Source organism: Trichosurus vulpecula, chromosome 1 (assembly GCF_011100635.1).
Source record: "Trichosurus vulpecula isolate mTriVul1 chromosome 1, mTriVul1.pri, whole genome shotgun sequence".
Lineage (NCBI taxonomy): Eukaryota > Metazoa > Chordata > Mammalia > Diprotodontia > Phalangeridae > Trichosurus > Trichosurus vulpecula.
This window is the reverse complement of record NC_050573.1, coordinates 440,374,845-440,389,419: the sequence shown is the minus strand read 5'-3', so window position 1 is coordinate 440,389,419 and position 14,575 is coordinate 440,374,845. Positions and strand designations below refer to the sequence as shown.

At 36.1% G+C, this 14,575-nt stretch overlaps 1 protein-coding gene across 1 annotated transcript in view; it reads left to right on the top strand.

The window, feature by feature from the left end:
• IQGAP2 (IQ motif containing GTPase activating protein 2) overlaps positions 1-14,575 on the top strand; it is a 288,287-nt gene that overhangs the window by 205,261 nt on the left and 68,451 nt on the right. Inside the window, exons 8-9 of the mRNA XM_036747108.1 lie at positions 6,431-6,573; positions 9,149-9,319. Of these exons, the coding sequence (XP_036603003.1) occupies positions 6,431-6,573; positions 9,149-9,319 (314 nt within the window). The remainder of the gene's footprint in view (positions 1-6,430; positions 6,574-9,148; positions 9,320-14,575) is intronic.

Genomic DNA, 14,575 nt, shown 5'->3' with positions numbered 1-14,575 from the left:
TATCTTCTCCATCAATTATCATTTTCCTTTTTTGCTATATTAGCTAATCCAGTAGGCATGAGCTGGTATTTCAGAGTTGTTGTAATTTTCATTTCTCTAATCAATAGTGATTTAGAGCACTTATTACACCTACAGATAGTTTTGATTTCTTGATCTGAAAACTACCTGTTCATATCCCTTGACTGTTTTATCAATTGGGGAACCACTTGTATTCCTGTAAATTTGATTCAGTTCTCTATATATTTGAGAAATAAGGCCTTTATCAGAGACACTTGCTGTGAAGATTATTTCCCAGCTTTCTGCTTTCCTTCTAATCTTGTTTGCATTTGTTTTGTTTGTATGGTCATGAATTCTTCCCCTCCCCACAGAGCTGACAGGTAGACTATTCCTTGCTCTTCTGATTTGCTTGTGGTATCACCCTTATGTCTAAATCATGCACCCATTTTGACCTTATCTTGGTGTACGGTATGACATGTTGGTCTAAACCTAGTTTGTGTCCTGTTGTTTTCCTGTTTGCCTGGCAGTTTTTGTCAAATAATGTGTTCTCCCAAAAGCTGAGGTCTTTGAGTTTATCAAATACTAGATTACTGTGGTCATTGACTACTGTGTCTTGTGTACCAATTTTATTTCACCAATTCAATACTCTATTTCTTAGGTGGTACTAGATAGTTTTAATGATTACTGCTTTATAATATAGTTTGAAATCTGGTATTGCTAGGTCACCTTCTTTTGTATTTTTTTTTCATTAATTCCCTTAACATTCTGGACCTTTTGTTCTTCCAGATGCATTTTGTTGTGTTTTTTCTAGCTCTACCAAATAATTTTTTGGTAATTTGGTTGGTGTGGAACTGAAAACGTACATTAGTTTAGGCAAAATTGTCATTTTTGTTGTATTGGCTTAACCTACCCATGAGCAATTGGTATTTTTTCCAATTGTTTTGATCTTGACTTTATTTGTGTGAAAACTGTTTTATAATTGTGTTCATATAGTTCCTGGCGTTGTCTTGGCAGGTAGACTTCTAAGTATTTTAAATGAAATTTCTCTTACTATCTCTTGCTGCTGGGCTTTACTTATTGGTCATATAAAGAAATGCTGATGATTTATGTGGGTTTATCTTATATCCTACAACTTTCCTAAAGTTGTTAATTATTTCAGGTAATTTTTTAGTTGATGCTCTTGTGTTCTCTAAGTATACCATCATATCATTTGCTAAGAGTGATGGTTTTGTTTCCTCATTGCCTACTCTAATTCCTTCAATTTCTTTTTCTTCTCTTATTGCTATTACTAACATTTCTAATACTATGTTGAATAATAATGGTGATGATGGGCATCCTTGCTTCACCCCTGATCTTGCTGGGAAGGCTTCTGGCTTATTCCCATTACAGATAATACTTGCTGATGGTTTTAGATGCATGCTTCTTATCATTTTAAAGAATACTTCCTTTGTTCTCATGCTCTCTAGTGTTTTTAATAGGAATGGGTACTGTATTTTGTCAAAAGCTGTTTTAGCATCTATTGAGATAATCATATGATTTCTGTTGGTTTTCTTATTGATATGGTCGATTGTATGGATAGTTTTCCTAACATTGAACCAACCCTGCATTCCTGATATAAATCCCACCTGGTCATAGTGTATAATCCTTGTGATATATTGCCATGATCACCTTGCTAGTATTTTGGTTCAAAAATTTTGCATCGATATTCAGTAGGAAAATTGATCTATAATTTTCTTTTTCTATTTTAGCTCTTCCTGGTTTAGGTATTGGCACTATATTTGTGTCATAAAAGGAGTTTGGTAGGACTTCTTCTTTACCTATTTTTTCCAAATAGTTTATATAGTATTGGAATTAATTGTTCTTTAAATATTTGGTAGAATTTACTTATGAACCCATCTGACCTGGGGATTTTTTCCTAGAGAATTCATTAGTGCCACATTCAATTTCTTTTTCTAAGATGGGGTTATTTAAGCAGTCTATTCCCTGATTTATTAATCTAGGTAATTTACATTTTTGTAAATATTCATCCATTTCACTCAGATTGTCAGATAGAATTGGACAAAATATTTCCTAATGATTGCTTTAATTTCTTGTTCATCAGCAGTGATTTTACCCTTCTCATTTTTGATAGTGAATATTTGGTTTTCTTTTTTCTTTCTTTTTTTTAATTAAATTAACCAATAGCTTATCTATTAGGTTTTTTCATAAAACCAGCTCCCACATTTATTTATTAGCTCAATAGTTTTTGTTTGTTTACTTTCAGTCTTATTAATCTCACCTTTGATTTTCAGGATTTCCAATTTGGTGCTAAATCAAGAGATTTTTAATTTGTTCTTTTTTTAGTTGCACGCCCAATTCATTGATCGGTTCTTTTTCCATTTTGTTGATATAAAAATATGGAGAATTAAAGCTTCTCCTCAGTACTTCTTTAGCTGCATTCCATAAATTTTGGTATGTTGTCTCATTGTTGTTATTCTCTTTAATGAAATTATTGATTGTTTCTACCATTTGTTCTTTGACCCACTCATTCTTTAATCCGTATTGCCACTGCCCTTTGTTGAATGTAATTTTTATTGCATAATGATCCAAAAAGAGTACATTTACTGTTTCTGCCTTTTTACATTTGATTTTGAGGTTTCTGTGCTCTGTTACATGGTCAGTTTTTGTGTAGGTGCCACATGCTGCTGAGAAAAATGTATATTCCTTTCTGTTCCCATTCAGTTTTCTACAAAGTTCTGTCATATCTGACTTTTTCTAATATTCTATATACCTCCTTTGTTTCTTTCTTGTTTATTTTTTGGTTGAATTTGTTGAGTTCTGAGAGGGGACAGTTATAGTTTCCCATTAGTAAAGTTTTGCTCTCTATTTCTTCCTGTAATTCACTTGACTTCTCCTTTAAGAATATGGATGCTATACCACTTGGTGCATATATGTTTAATTTTGATATTTCTTCATTGTCTATGGTACCTTTGAACAAGATCTAGTTTCTTTCCTTATCTCTTTTAATTAGGTCTAATTTTGCTTTTACTTTATCTGAGATCAGAATTGCTACCCTCGCTTTTTTTACTTCGGCTAAAGCATAAGAGAGTCTGCTCTAGCCCTTTACCTTTACTCTGTGTGTGTCTCTCTGCTTCAGTTGTGTTTATTGTAAGCGACATATTGTAGGATTCTGTTTTTTGATACACTCTGCTACTCACTTCTGTTTTATGGGAGAGTGGGAGAATTCATCCCATTCACATCACAGTTATGATTACTACCTGTGTATTTCCCTCCAAGTGATGCTCATCACCCATCCTCACATTTTTCTCTTCACTGTAATAGGTCTTTTGCACCTCTTCATGTGAAATTGATTTACCCCATTCTACCTCTCCATTCTTTCTGCCTCCATTGTACTCCTCTTTCTCATCTCTTAAACTTTTTTTATGTCATTCCCTCAAATTCACCTTATGCCCATACCCTCTGTCTATGTATATTCCTTCTTGCTATACTATTAGTGATACCATTTTCAGAATTACAAGTATCATCTTCCCATGGGGATGTAAATAGTTTAGCTCCATTGATCCTGTTTATGCTTCTCTTGGGTCTTGATATTGGAGGTCAGTTTTTTGATTTAGTTCTGGTCTTCTTCTTATAAAAGCTTGAAATCCTTCTATTTCGTTGAATGACTGTTTTTTCCCCCTTGATGTATTATGCTTAATTTTTGCCAGCTAAGTGATTCTTGATTGTAATCCTAGTTCCTTTGCCTTCCAGAATATCATGTTCCATTATCTCAGATTCTTTAATGTTGTAGCTACCAAGTTCTGTGTAATCCTGATTGTGACTCCCTGACATTTAAATGGTTTCTTCCTGGCCTCTTGTAGTACTTTTTTTTTGACCTGATAGTTCTGAAATTTGGCTATATGTTTCTTGGAGTTTTTATTTTGGGATCTCTTTCCTAAGGTGGTGGGTGGATTCTTTCAATGCCTGTTTTGCCTTCTGGTTCCAGGATATTAGGGCAGTTTTCCTTGATAATTTTTTGAAATATGCTGTCCAGATCCTCCTCTTGATTATGGCTTTCAGGTAGTATAATCATTTTGATTTGTCTCTCCTGGATCTATTTTCCAGGTCAGTTTTTTTCCCATGAGGTATTTTCTATTTTCTTCCATTTTTTTCATTCTTTTGATTTTTTAAAATTGATTCTTGGTATCTCATATATATTAGCTTCCACTTGCCCAATTCTAACTTTTAAGGAGTGGTTTTCCTCAATTAGCTTTTCTACTTGGCTAATTGTACTCTTTAAGGAGTTGTTTTCTTTGGTGGATTTTTGTATCTCCTTTTCCATTTGGCCAGTTTTACTTTTTAAGCAATTTTCTTTTTCCAAGCTGTTGACTCTTTCATCATAATTCTCTTGTATTACTCTCATTTCTTTTCCCAATTTTTCTTCTACCTCTCTTATATGATTAAGCTCCTTTTTGAGCTCCTTCATGAGTTCTTTCTGGGCTTGAGACCATTTCCTGTTTTTCTTTGAGATTTTGCCCATAGGTGTTTTAATATCATTGTTCTTTTCTGAGTTTGTGTCTTGGTCTTCCCTGTCATGATAATAACTTTCTATGGTGAGATTATTTTTTTGTTGATTTTTGTTTTGTTTTGTTTTGTTTTGGCTCATATCCTTTTTGACTTTTTCCCTTTCTTTTACTTTTGATCTCTGTTCCCAGGGTTGAAAAGGCTCTGTCTCAGGCTTCTTGTGCCAGTGGCTGCAGGCCCTGTTTGCCTGGTGTTGTGCTGCTGTTGCCATGAGGCTCATAACTGGTGCTATGCTGTGCTGTGGGAGTGGGGTGGTGGTTGGCTGGTGCTGCTGGAAGCCACAGGGTCTGGCTGCTTACCTGGTGCTGAGATGGGGTCCTAGTGGTCGTGTCTAGCATGTGCTGAGGCCTAGTAGGGTGTTTCTGTATTTCCCAGGGCTTCACTGAAGCAGTCTGACCACTGGAGGGTGCCTGTTTGCCCTGGGTGGTGCTAAACTACATGACAATCTGGCCACTGGAGGATGCCTGTTTGCTCTGGGTTGTGCTGAAGCATGCGGAAGTCTGTCCTACTTTCTCGTCCTAACTCATGGATTTCCAAACTGCTTAAGCCTCCTTTCTGAGATTATCAAGAAACAAATATTTAAACAATTTTGAACAGATACGTTAAAAGCCATTTTGACTACTTTCTCATTTAACCTGTCAAATTAAGCCTGTGTGAATTTCAAGGATGGCTGATGACTTCTTCATAATGATAATAATAATAATAATGAACATTTTTGTAACACCTGCTATATGCCAAATATTGTGCTAATCGCTTTACAAATATTGTCTTATTTGACCCTCACAACAATCCTGGGAGGTTAGTGCTGTTGTTATCCACACTTCCTAGTTGAAGAAATTGAGGCAGACAGAGGTAAGTGATTTGCCCAGGGTCACACAGCTAGCAAACATCTGAGGCTGAATTTTGAAGACTGGTCTTCATGACTCCAGGTCCAGTGCTCTATCCACTTCACTTAGCTGCCTTCTAATTTGCACATGCCATTTTGTACTCAGTATTCACTCTCATGGAATAACCAGAATATACTGATAGCACTTTTCAGTGTCTATCAGGATCATAGCGTAAGAAAGAGCTCTTCATTTGTTCAACAAGTCTTTCTTAGGCATCTGCTTCGTGCCAGGCACTGTGATAGATGATGTGAATACAAAGAGAAAAGCAAAGATGAAAATTCCCTTACTTCTAAGAGTATATTATGAGCTGTTCTGGAAAGGCAAGGAATCAAGCAAGAAGATTCATGCTACCAGCATGTTAACCTACATAGAGTTTAGGGCATGTGGTCACTTTTCTTCTGCTCTTTTTATACAATTTCTCCACCTCCAGCCTGTACTGAATCCTGTTTTCACCTGCCAAAAATGTAGCTTTCAGGATAAAAAATCATTTATACTTTTCTCTCCCTCCTGCATGCTTCTTTCCTTCCATCTCCCTCTTCTCACCTCCCAAACCAGGTTGTATGTGCAGCTTGGCCTTTGAGCATCTCACATAGAGGTTCTTAACTCTCAGGGGGATTGTAGCTATATTTCAGAGAGTCCATGAACACTTATAAGTGAAAATAAATTGCATCTTTATTTTTACTCACTTCTAACTGGAATTTAGTATTTCCTTCAGTTATGAATGTAGGAAACAGATACATATTTTAGGTTTCATTTGACTGCTAAAGAAGCGCACAAAATAAAAAGCAGTTTAAGTAGTTCCTCGGTCCGCAGTGATGCTTCCTTTCACTTCAGGAGTCCATTTCTAGCAACTATGACTAGACCATCTCAGTGTTTCTTGTTAGATACTTTCTTGATATTTCACATATTGAAAAGAGGATTACACTGTCATTAAAGTCTTCTGTCTTCATCTTCAGTGGAATGTATCCTATTTTTGCATTTAGTGACTACGGAAGGCTCATGGATCAAACTCACATTGCGTGATATTTATAAGTACTATTACAACACAGATACAGGAGTGGGTACCTGGGTTCGTCCTGAAAATTACGGAGAAAAATTATCTTGGCTGTCAGAACGTGAAATTAAGGTATGGTATTACTGACATTATTTTCAGTCTGTAAAGGAATTTAAGGGGGAAGTCAATAAGGGGAGAGTTCTTAGGTTTATTTTTTTGTCTTTGGAAGAGGAAAGGTTTTTTTGAGGTAGGAGAACCTACTAATAACTGATTTATTTGAAGAATGGGTATGGAGAGATATTATCCTATTAGAAGTGAACACGCAGATTTATATTGCCTTCCTGCTCAATCTTGACCTCTTAGCATCAGACCCATTTATCTAGTTTTCGTTCCTATTCTATGACAGACTGTTGGGTTTCAGGAGTATGTGTTTTAAGACTTGGTTTCCCTATCTCACCTAGGCTGGAAGTATAGGAGCTACTCACAGGCCCTATCCCACTCCGACAAATACTGGAGCTTTAATCTGCTCTGTTTCCAATCTTTGCTGGTTCACCCTCCTTTAGGCACCCTACAGGGCCCCCACTCCCAGAAAATGTTTAATTTAGTGTGGATACCCAATAAGCTTAGCCTACTGCAGGTCAGAACTTCCAAGTTCAAAAGCTCTATCAACTTCATCCTTTCTGGTCAGATTATAGGTGTGTGCCACCTGCTTTTAACAAACTAATGAGCATTTACCCATGTCTCAATAGACAGTATAGTCTTTCAAGGCCTAGGACAAATATTTCTTCCTCCATGAATCCTTCTCTGGTAATAACTCCCTTACCCTTCTTTTCTATCCTGTCCCCCAACACATCTGGAAGTGATCTCTTCTACACTGTTTATATTCTGTTCTTCCAGTTTATCTCCACTTCTCAACTATTTAAAATATGACTTATAATCATAGTCTCCAAAGTTCTCAGTGATTGCCTAATTTCCTGATCTGATTTCCTTTACCTAATCCTCATTCATTCTTCTATCTGCAGCATTTGCCTCTGTTAGGTTGTCTTGAAATTCTAACAGTGTCAAATGTTGCAGATGAACAGCACCACTACTGTTAACTACCTGTATATGCTTTCTTCTTTGGATTTTCATGATACTGCTCCATCTTCATAATTATTTACCCCTTTTTAGTGTCCTTTGATGGATTATCATCCATACTGGTCCCTTAAACTTTAAATATACTCCCCAAGGCACTGTTCTAGGTCCTTCTCTTTTCTGTATCTATCCCTGTACCATGGCGACCTCATTAGCTCCCATTGTTTTAATTATCATCTCTGAGCAAATGATTCCCAGATAGCTCCTTACTTCCTTCCTCCCTTCTCATCCCTTCCTTCTATGTGTGTGTGTATGTATGTATGTATCTATCTATCTATTTTTCTATCTATAGTCTCTTTCCTGAGCTCCAGTTGTACATCTTCAACTGTCTCTTGGACATTTCAAATGGAATATCCCATAAGCATTTCATAATCAACCTGTCTAAAACAGAATTCTCTTATTTTCTTTTAAACATCTCAGCCTTGTAGTCACCCTTGTCTCCTCACTGTCCTTCATCAATCAAAGCTGGTAAATTGTGAAGTCTTTCCCTTCACAACATCTTTCACCTCCATTCACTCCCATGTCTACCACCTTATACTATGCCCTTATCCCCTGTTTCCTGGACTATTGTAATAGCCTTCTAATTACTCAGATTTCCTCTCTTCTCCAATCCATTCTCCAGACAGTTGCCAAGGTGACATTCCTAAAGCACAAGTCTATCTGCGTCATTCCCTTCCTCAGTAAACTCTAGTGGCTTTCTGTTACCCCTAGGATTAAATACAAACTATGTTCAGGGACATTTCATATGGCCTTGAAAAAAAGTATATAATAAATTCCAAATCATATTTTCAAAACTGCCCTGCTAGTGTGTGCTTCCTTCTGAACTTATTTCTGTTCTCTTCTGTATATTAAAAAAAAGTTCCTTTCAGTGGTCTTCTTTTGTGGAAGGGGACTCATTATTACAAACCTACTACTTTTGCTTGCTTCCCTTAACCCATCCTAATTAAAAACTAAGGAAAAACACCCTTGTGACATAAACATAATCAAGCAAAATGAATTCATACACAGTGGCCATGTCCAAAAATGTGTCATCCTGCACCTTGAGACTGTCACCTCTCTTGTCAGGAGGTTGGTAATAGTCATCTTCTCTTCTTATGACTTACTCTGAGAAATAGAATCTGGTAGAAAAAAAGAACTTTCAGGGAGAACATTCTACCAGGTATCATTGACCAGTAAATAACCAAAATGTTGCCTTATGAAAGATGGCAAAGGTGAAAGTAATAGAGAGAATAAGATGGAAGTAAAAATGTTAAAGAGTAAAATGTTAAGTAACCTCAAGAATAAAACAGAGCATAGGAAATTATAATAATCAGGGAATCCCAAAATCATATTGCTAGCAAGTGCCTCAAAAGGTCTATCGATCACCCTGCCTTTGAGAAAGATTCCATTTAGGCCAGTTCAGAAAAATGCCTGTCTTTTCATTTCTGGAGGGGTCAGGAGAGATGTTCAGAGGAGATTCTGTATTCCTCTTGAAGATAACCAATGAAGAATCAATAATAATTGAGGTAGAAGTCATAAAATATTTCATTTTACTTAAACTTCGAAGTATAACCATTTAAAAATGTCTCACTAGGATCTCACTGTTAAAATGACAAAAGAGTACCTCTTGGAGGAATTGTGGTCTTCCGGTGGAGATATGGTGGATAGTACTAATGCGACACCTTTAATGGCCAGTGTTAAAAAAGAATTTGAATCCAGAAAAGCGTTCATGCGTAAACATGAGCCTGCTGTGATCAAAATACAGGTATGTGAGCTAACTGCAAAATTTTGTCATTAGTATCCAGTGATGTGTTCCTTTTGGTGATCAAATTTTCTAGACAAAATGATAACTTTTAAAAATTAATAATGAGGAAAAAACAGAGGGTTTTTTTTTGGAGGGGGAGGAGGTTTATGTATTTGGACCTCCCCTACCTTCAGCTGATACACGCATCTGCTAATGTCCACTTGTGTTTGGGTCATCTAATTTGCCAGTGGGTAAGAGGATATTGTATATTTTCTGACCTCTGATAAGAGGGGGAAAAATAAGTCAGGCAGAATTACCAGCTTTTATTTCAGGATAAAAACTTCAAGGATGTTCCTTCCCCATTCCTACGGTTCACAGCCTGGTATGTTATAATGATACACTACTATATTTGGAGTCAGAAGACCCAGGTTCCAATTCTGACCCTACTAATTATTAACCTGTAGAACCTTGTGCTCTGTGAAAATTGCGGGTGGAAAGGTAGGCAGTTAGACCAACACCTCTAGTGCCCTTTAGTTCTCATTCTATGGTTCTATAATCCAGAAGTCTTTACTAGAATCAGAAATGGATAGCAGGTTTTCATTACTAGCCTTACACTGACTTCTTGCCTATGAAAAGGATCATGTTTTCCCCTAGCTTAAATGTGTTCTGATTTAAGTAAATCGTTGAAATCTACAACACTGAAGTATGAAAATATAATTCTTATTGTCCATGCCTTTGCTATGAGGCTCACACATTCTTCATTTACATCTAGGGATGTTAGCAATAAAGAAATGATGCATTTAAATTTAATCCTTCTTGCCTAAAAGCTGATGCCAGTCTGAAGTCAGTCTTCATTGTCTGCATCACACTTATGTTGTACTCAGCACACTTCTGCTTCTTTTTATTAAGTATAAAGTATCTTTTCCTTTGGGAGTAACAAATTATATAGTGAGATTGGTCAGATGTGCCTCTGTTCAGAATGTATCAAATACTTGGGCACTACCCTATGATGACACATGGTAATGGGATAGTACTAGGCCATAAAATGACAAATACGAAAAATATATAAAAGATATAGAATGACATGATATAATGCAGAGTGAAGAAATGAACAAAAAAAATTCTTTTTTTCCCTATAGTCCTAGATTGTGTATTTCAGTATTTGTGTTTGCTTGTGGATATTGAGTATATTAGGAAAAAATGGGAATAAAAACTATGATGACACAGAGAAGATCTAAAGACAAAAATCACATCACTACCACCCTTTTTTTTTTTAAAGAAATAAAAGAAGAATAATATAATTGGTGAAACATTTAATGTCTGTGGCTAGATCAAGACAATCTAATCAAGCTGGCAGTGCTATCCAAATTAATCCACAAATTTAGCGCAATATCATGCAAAATACTAATTGAGTACTTCATTGATTTAAACAGAATTACATTGAGAGAACATTACTGTGAGAAAACAAACTGATAGCGTATCAAAGAAAATTATGAAGATCCCAAATTAAACTAAGAGATTCAAATTATAAAATTGTTATGATTAATATTATACATTCTTATTTAGCTAAATTCTAGTGTTATTAATAGCAAAACAGACCAATGGAACAATGTAGATAACTGTGAAATAGAAGCAGATACATATAGTAGACTGAAGTTCCATAAATTTAAGACAAAAAAACACTCAGGAAGAAGCTCATTACAACAACAAATCTTGGTTTAAAAAAAAAAAGGAATGAAACACTATATATCACAATAAAATCCCAAAAGACTTAATGACCTAAATTTAAAAGAAATCATACTTAAAAATTAGAAGATAATGAAATGTTATACCTGTCACAGATAGGGAGCAGGTCAACTTTCATAGCTAACCAACAAATAGAAAAAAATCATAGGATCATAGATGGAGAGCTGAAAGGGATCTCAGATGCCGTCTATTCCACCTTTCATTTTAAAGAGGAGGAATCCTAGCAGGTAAGTTATTTACCCAAGGTAAAAGATAGATAGTAGATGTCAGAGGCAAGATTGTAGGAGAAAAGAAAAATATATACATATATATGTATGTATGTATACACACACATATTGCTTCTTTTAAATAAAAATAAAGTTGTTTGCACAACAAAAGCCAATATCAACCCCAAAATCAAGGAAATAAATTACTAAAATATTTTTATTCTGATATCAATCTTCCACCTAAGGCTGATAAGGATGACATCAACTTAATGAGAATAATATTCATAAGTGGTCAAAAGTTATGAGCCAAATACTTCTAGGGAAAAGAAACAACTTTATCAATAGCTACATGCAAAAAGTATTCAAAATTTCTGTTAGACAAATGCAAATTAAAACAATTCAGAAACTATTTTATACTCAGCTGAAAAAATTTCAATGCTACCATGACTGTGAAGAAAAAGATAAATTATTACAAAGTTGGCAGAGCTGTGAATTTATACAGCCTTTTCTGAAAGCAATAGAAAGTTTATGAGTTCTATACAACTATTCTTTCTCTTTGATGTAGTGAGCCTACTACCAGAACTACCTTGTCTAGGTATACAAAAGTATTCACAAAAATAGTAAAACAACGAGAAACAAATTATTTTCCTTTAGATTAGGGAGTGGCTGAACAAATTTTGATATATGAATGTAATGGGATAGCGCTAGGCCATAAAATGACAAATATGAAGAATATATAAAAATAGAGAATAACATAATATAATGCAGAGTAAAGAAATGAACAAAAACAAAATCTTTTTCCCCCATAGTCCTAGATTGTGTATTTCAGTATTTGTGTTTGCTTGTGGATATTGAGTATATTAGGAAAAAATAGGAACAAAAACCTAACCTTTTGAATGTCTTTTAGCCCCACCCTTTCTGTTGCTGGCTTAGAAATACTTGGTCTTTCTGAGCTATGACTTCACACTTCATTTTGTTTGAATGACCGAGGTTATGAGTTGATACTGCCATGTATGTTATATATTGTAAGAGTAGGTAATAAAAGTGATCATAATAATTGAGTGTTGAGGTTCATATGTTCACATGCTTGGGTCTACATGTGAGTACATGTTTATATAGGTGAGTACATGCCTTTCTTTAAGCTTTGAATTTCTTTCATTGCCCAATGTGACATCACAGTGGGTTGTTTCCACAGAAATTTTTAAAATTTTTATTTTTTTATTCTGAATGTGATAGATGCTAAAAAGGGAGTGTAATGTATAAAAAGTTGAAGACATGGTTTCTGGGTAATTAATCATTTTATTAATTATTCCTAGTGGATAATTAATAGAAGGGTCCTTGACTGTTTCTTCTAAACCAAAGAAAAATCATGGCAGCTTCTTGATGTTTATATGCTCTTGGAAGAGTGGGTGTTCAGGACAGGTGGGCAATCAACTCTAGTAAACAGATTAATGGGAAGAATGAATATTATAATGAGAGGTATAATTAGATATATTTATAATTCCAGGTATTCTAATGAGTGGGGCTAGGAGACTGGCTGACTAGAAAACAATGGGCTGGATTTCACCTAGGTTAGATTTTCTTTGCAAGGTTTTTCTAGTTGGGTGGAGCAACAACTCCATCTAGATAAGATGGTCTAGGTGGGATAAATTTGCAGGCAAGATTAGAGAACTCCTTGGAAGACTAGACTTTAATGATGAAATGTTATTTGTCCTACATTCTGGAAGGGGACCATGACAGGCCCAGAAGGTGATGTCTTGCCTTGCAAGCAAATTGGATTTAAGTGAGGGAGGGCTGTGCAGAAGTCACCAGCCTCACTTTCTCCTCCAGAGGCATCTGAGTCCAGTGGTGAGATACAGATCAGCACTACTGGAGATAACCCTGGATGCAGTAGGAGGATGACTTTGGCTTTGGTTAAGTTCTTTCCCAGGTCTCAGTTTGTCTAAGGTAACACCAATTCAGTGATTAAGGCTAGATAAGAAATGAGCAAAATACGGCCTCTTTTACCTAGTCAAAAAAAAAAAATCAATCTGGGAGAAGACTCTCAGGGTTTCTGGCCAAAGCAGAAACAGTTGCTATTTACATTTGCTTTGAGCCTTCAGAAGGCAAACAATGACCAAGGTAGGCTTGGGCTCAGACCTATGGTTGGCGGATCAGTGAGTCAGAGTGATTTAGGTTTTAAGGCGTGGTCCTTAAAAAAGAAAAAGAAATCTATCTAGTAAACCCCCAAGATGTCTTGTGAGGTTTCACCCACCAATCCAAATTTTCATTTCTTTAGGCAGAGTACCTGCAGGTAAGGGTATGATTGCCTATGTGCACATAGGGAAAGGAGGGAGAGGAAGGAAGCAAGCAAGCAAGCAGCTGAATTGCCCGACTGGAACTGGCCAGTTGGGGCCCCAGTGGGGCAGCTACTCACTTGTTGTTGTTTGTCCTTCATTCTGGAAGAGTATCATGACATTGGGAAGGTGACATCATGACTTGCAAGTGAATTGGATTTAAGTGAAGCAGGTCTGTGCAGTCACAAATGAATGTGAAAATAGGTAAAAAGGAAAAGGACCTGGCTCTCCTTAACAATCACTTATTTAATATAAGAGAAATAACGATTTCTCTAAGGGGGAATATTTCCATAACAGAAAAGGAAAATGATGAATATATGTGAAACTGCAATAATTTATTACATACCACCTTTTAAAAAGTATACAATAAATTCAATGTCTCTTTCAAAGATGATCTGCGTGAACCACCTTCTGTTTTCTGTGCGTTTTTAAAAATATTTCAATAGCCCTCTTTTCCTTCTTTTTTTTTTGAGGAAAGGGGGCACCATGTCCCATACCCAGACTATCCACCTCTCCCATCAAAAAATGAAAAGCACAATCTAAAGAAGGAAGTAAACAAGCATTTATGAAGCACTTACTTTATATCAGATGCTTTGCTAAGTTCTGAGGACAAAAATATCAGGGAAAAGAAAGTATCATGGAGCTTATAATCTAAAAAAATGGAAGGCAGCACACAATAGGAAGCCAAAAAGGGGATTAGAGAAGGGGTGGTTGGAAATGAATGTACTGGGCATGGGGGATAGTGGGAAGTCTGCAAAGTCAGTAGCAGAATGGAATGGGGAATGAAGACTGGCCTGGGCCTCCCCACAAGATGGAGTCCATAGGAGAAACTTGACAATTGAAGACCAGGTTGTGTTGGCAGAGAGATATTCTGGGTGAGAATGCTCTGGGGAAGGAATAGTTGGATTTTCCAAGATGAGGAGGCGCTAGGCCCAGAAAGAAGCTCCAGAATGATCTATCTGGACATCAGTCTAGAAGTCTGGAATTCA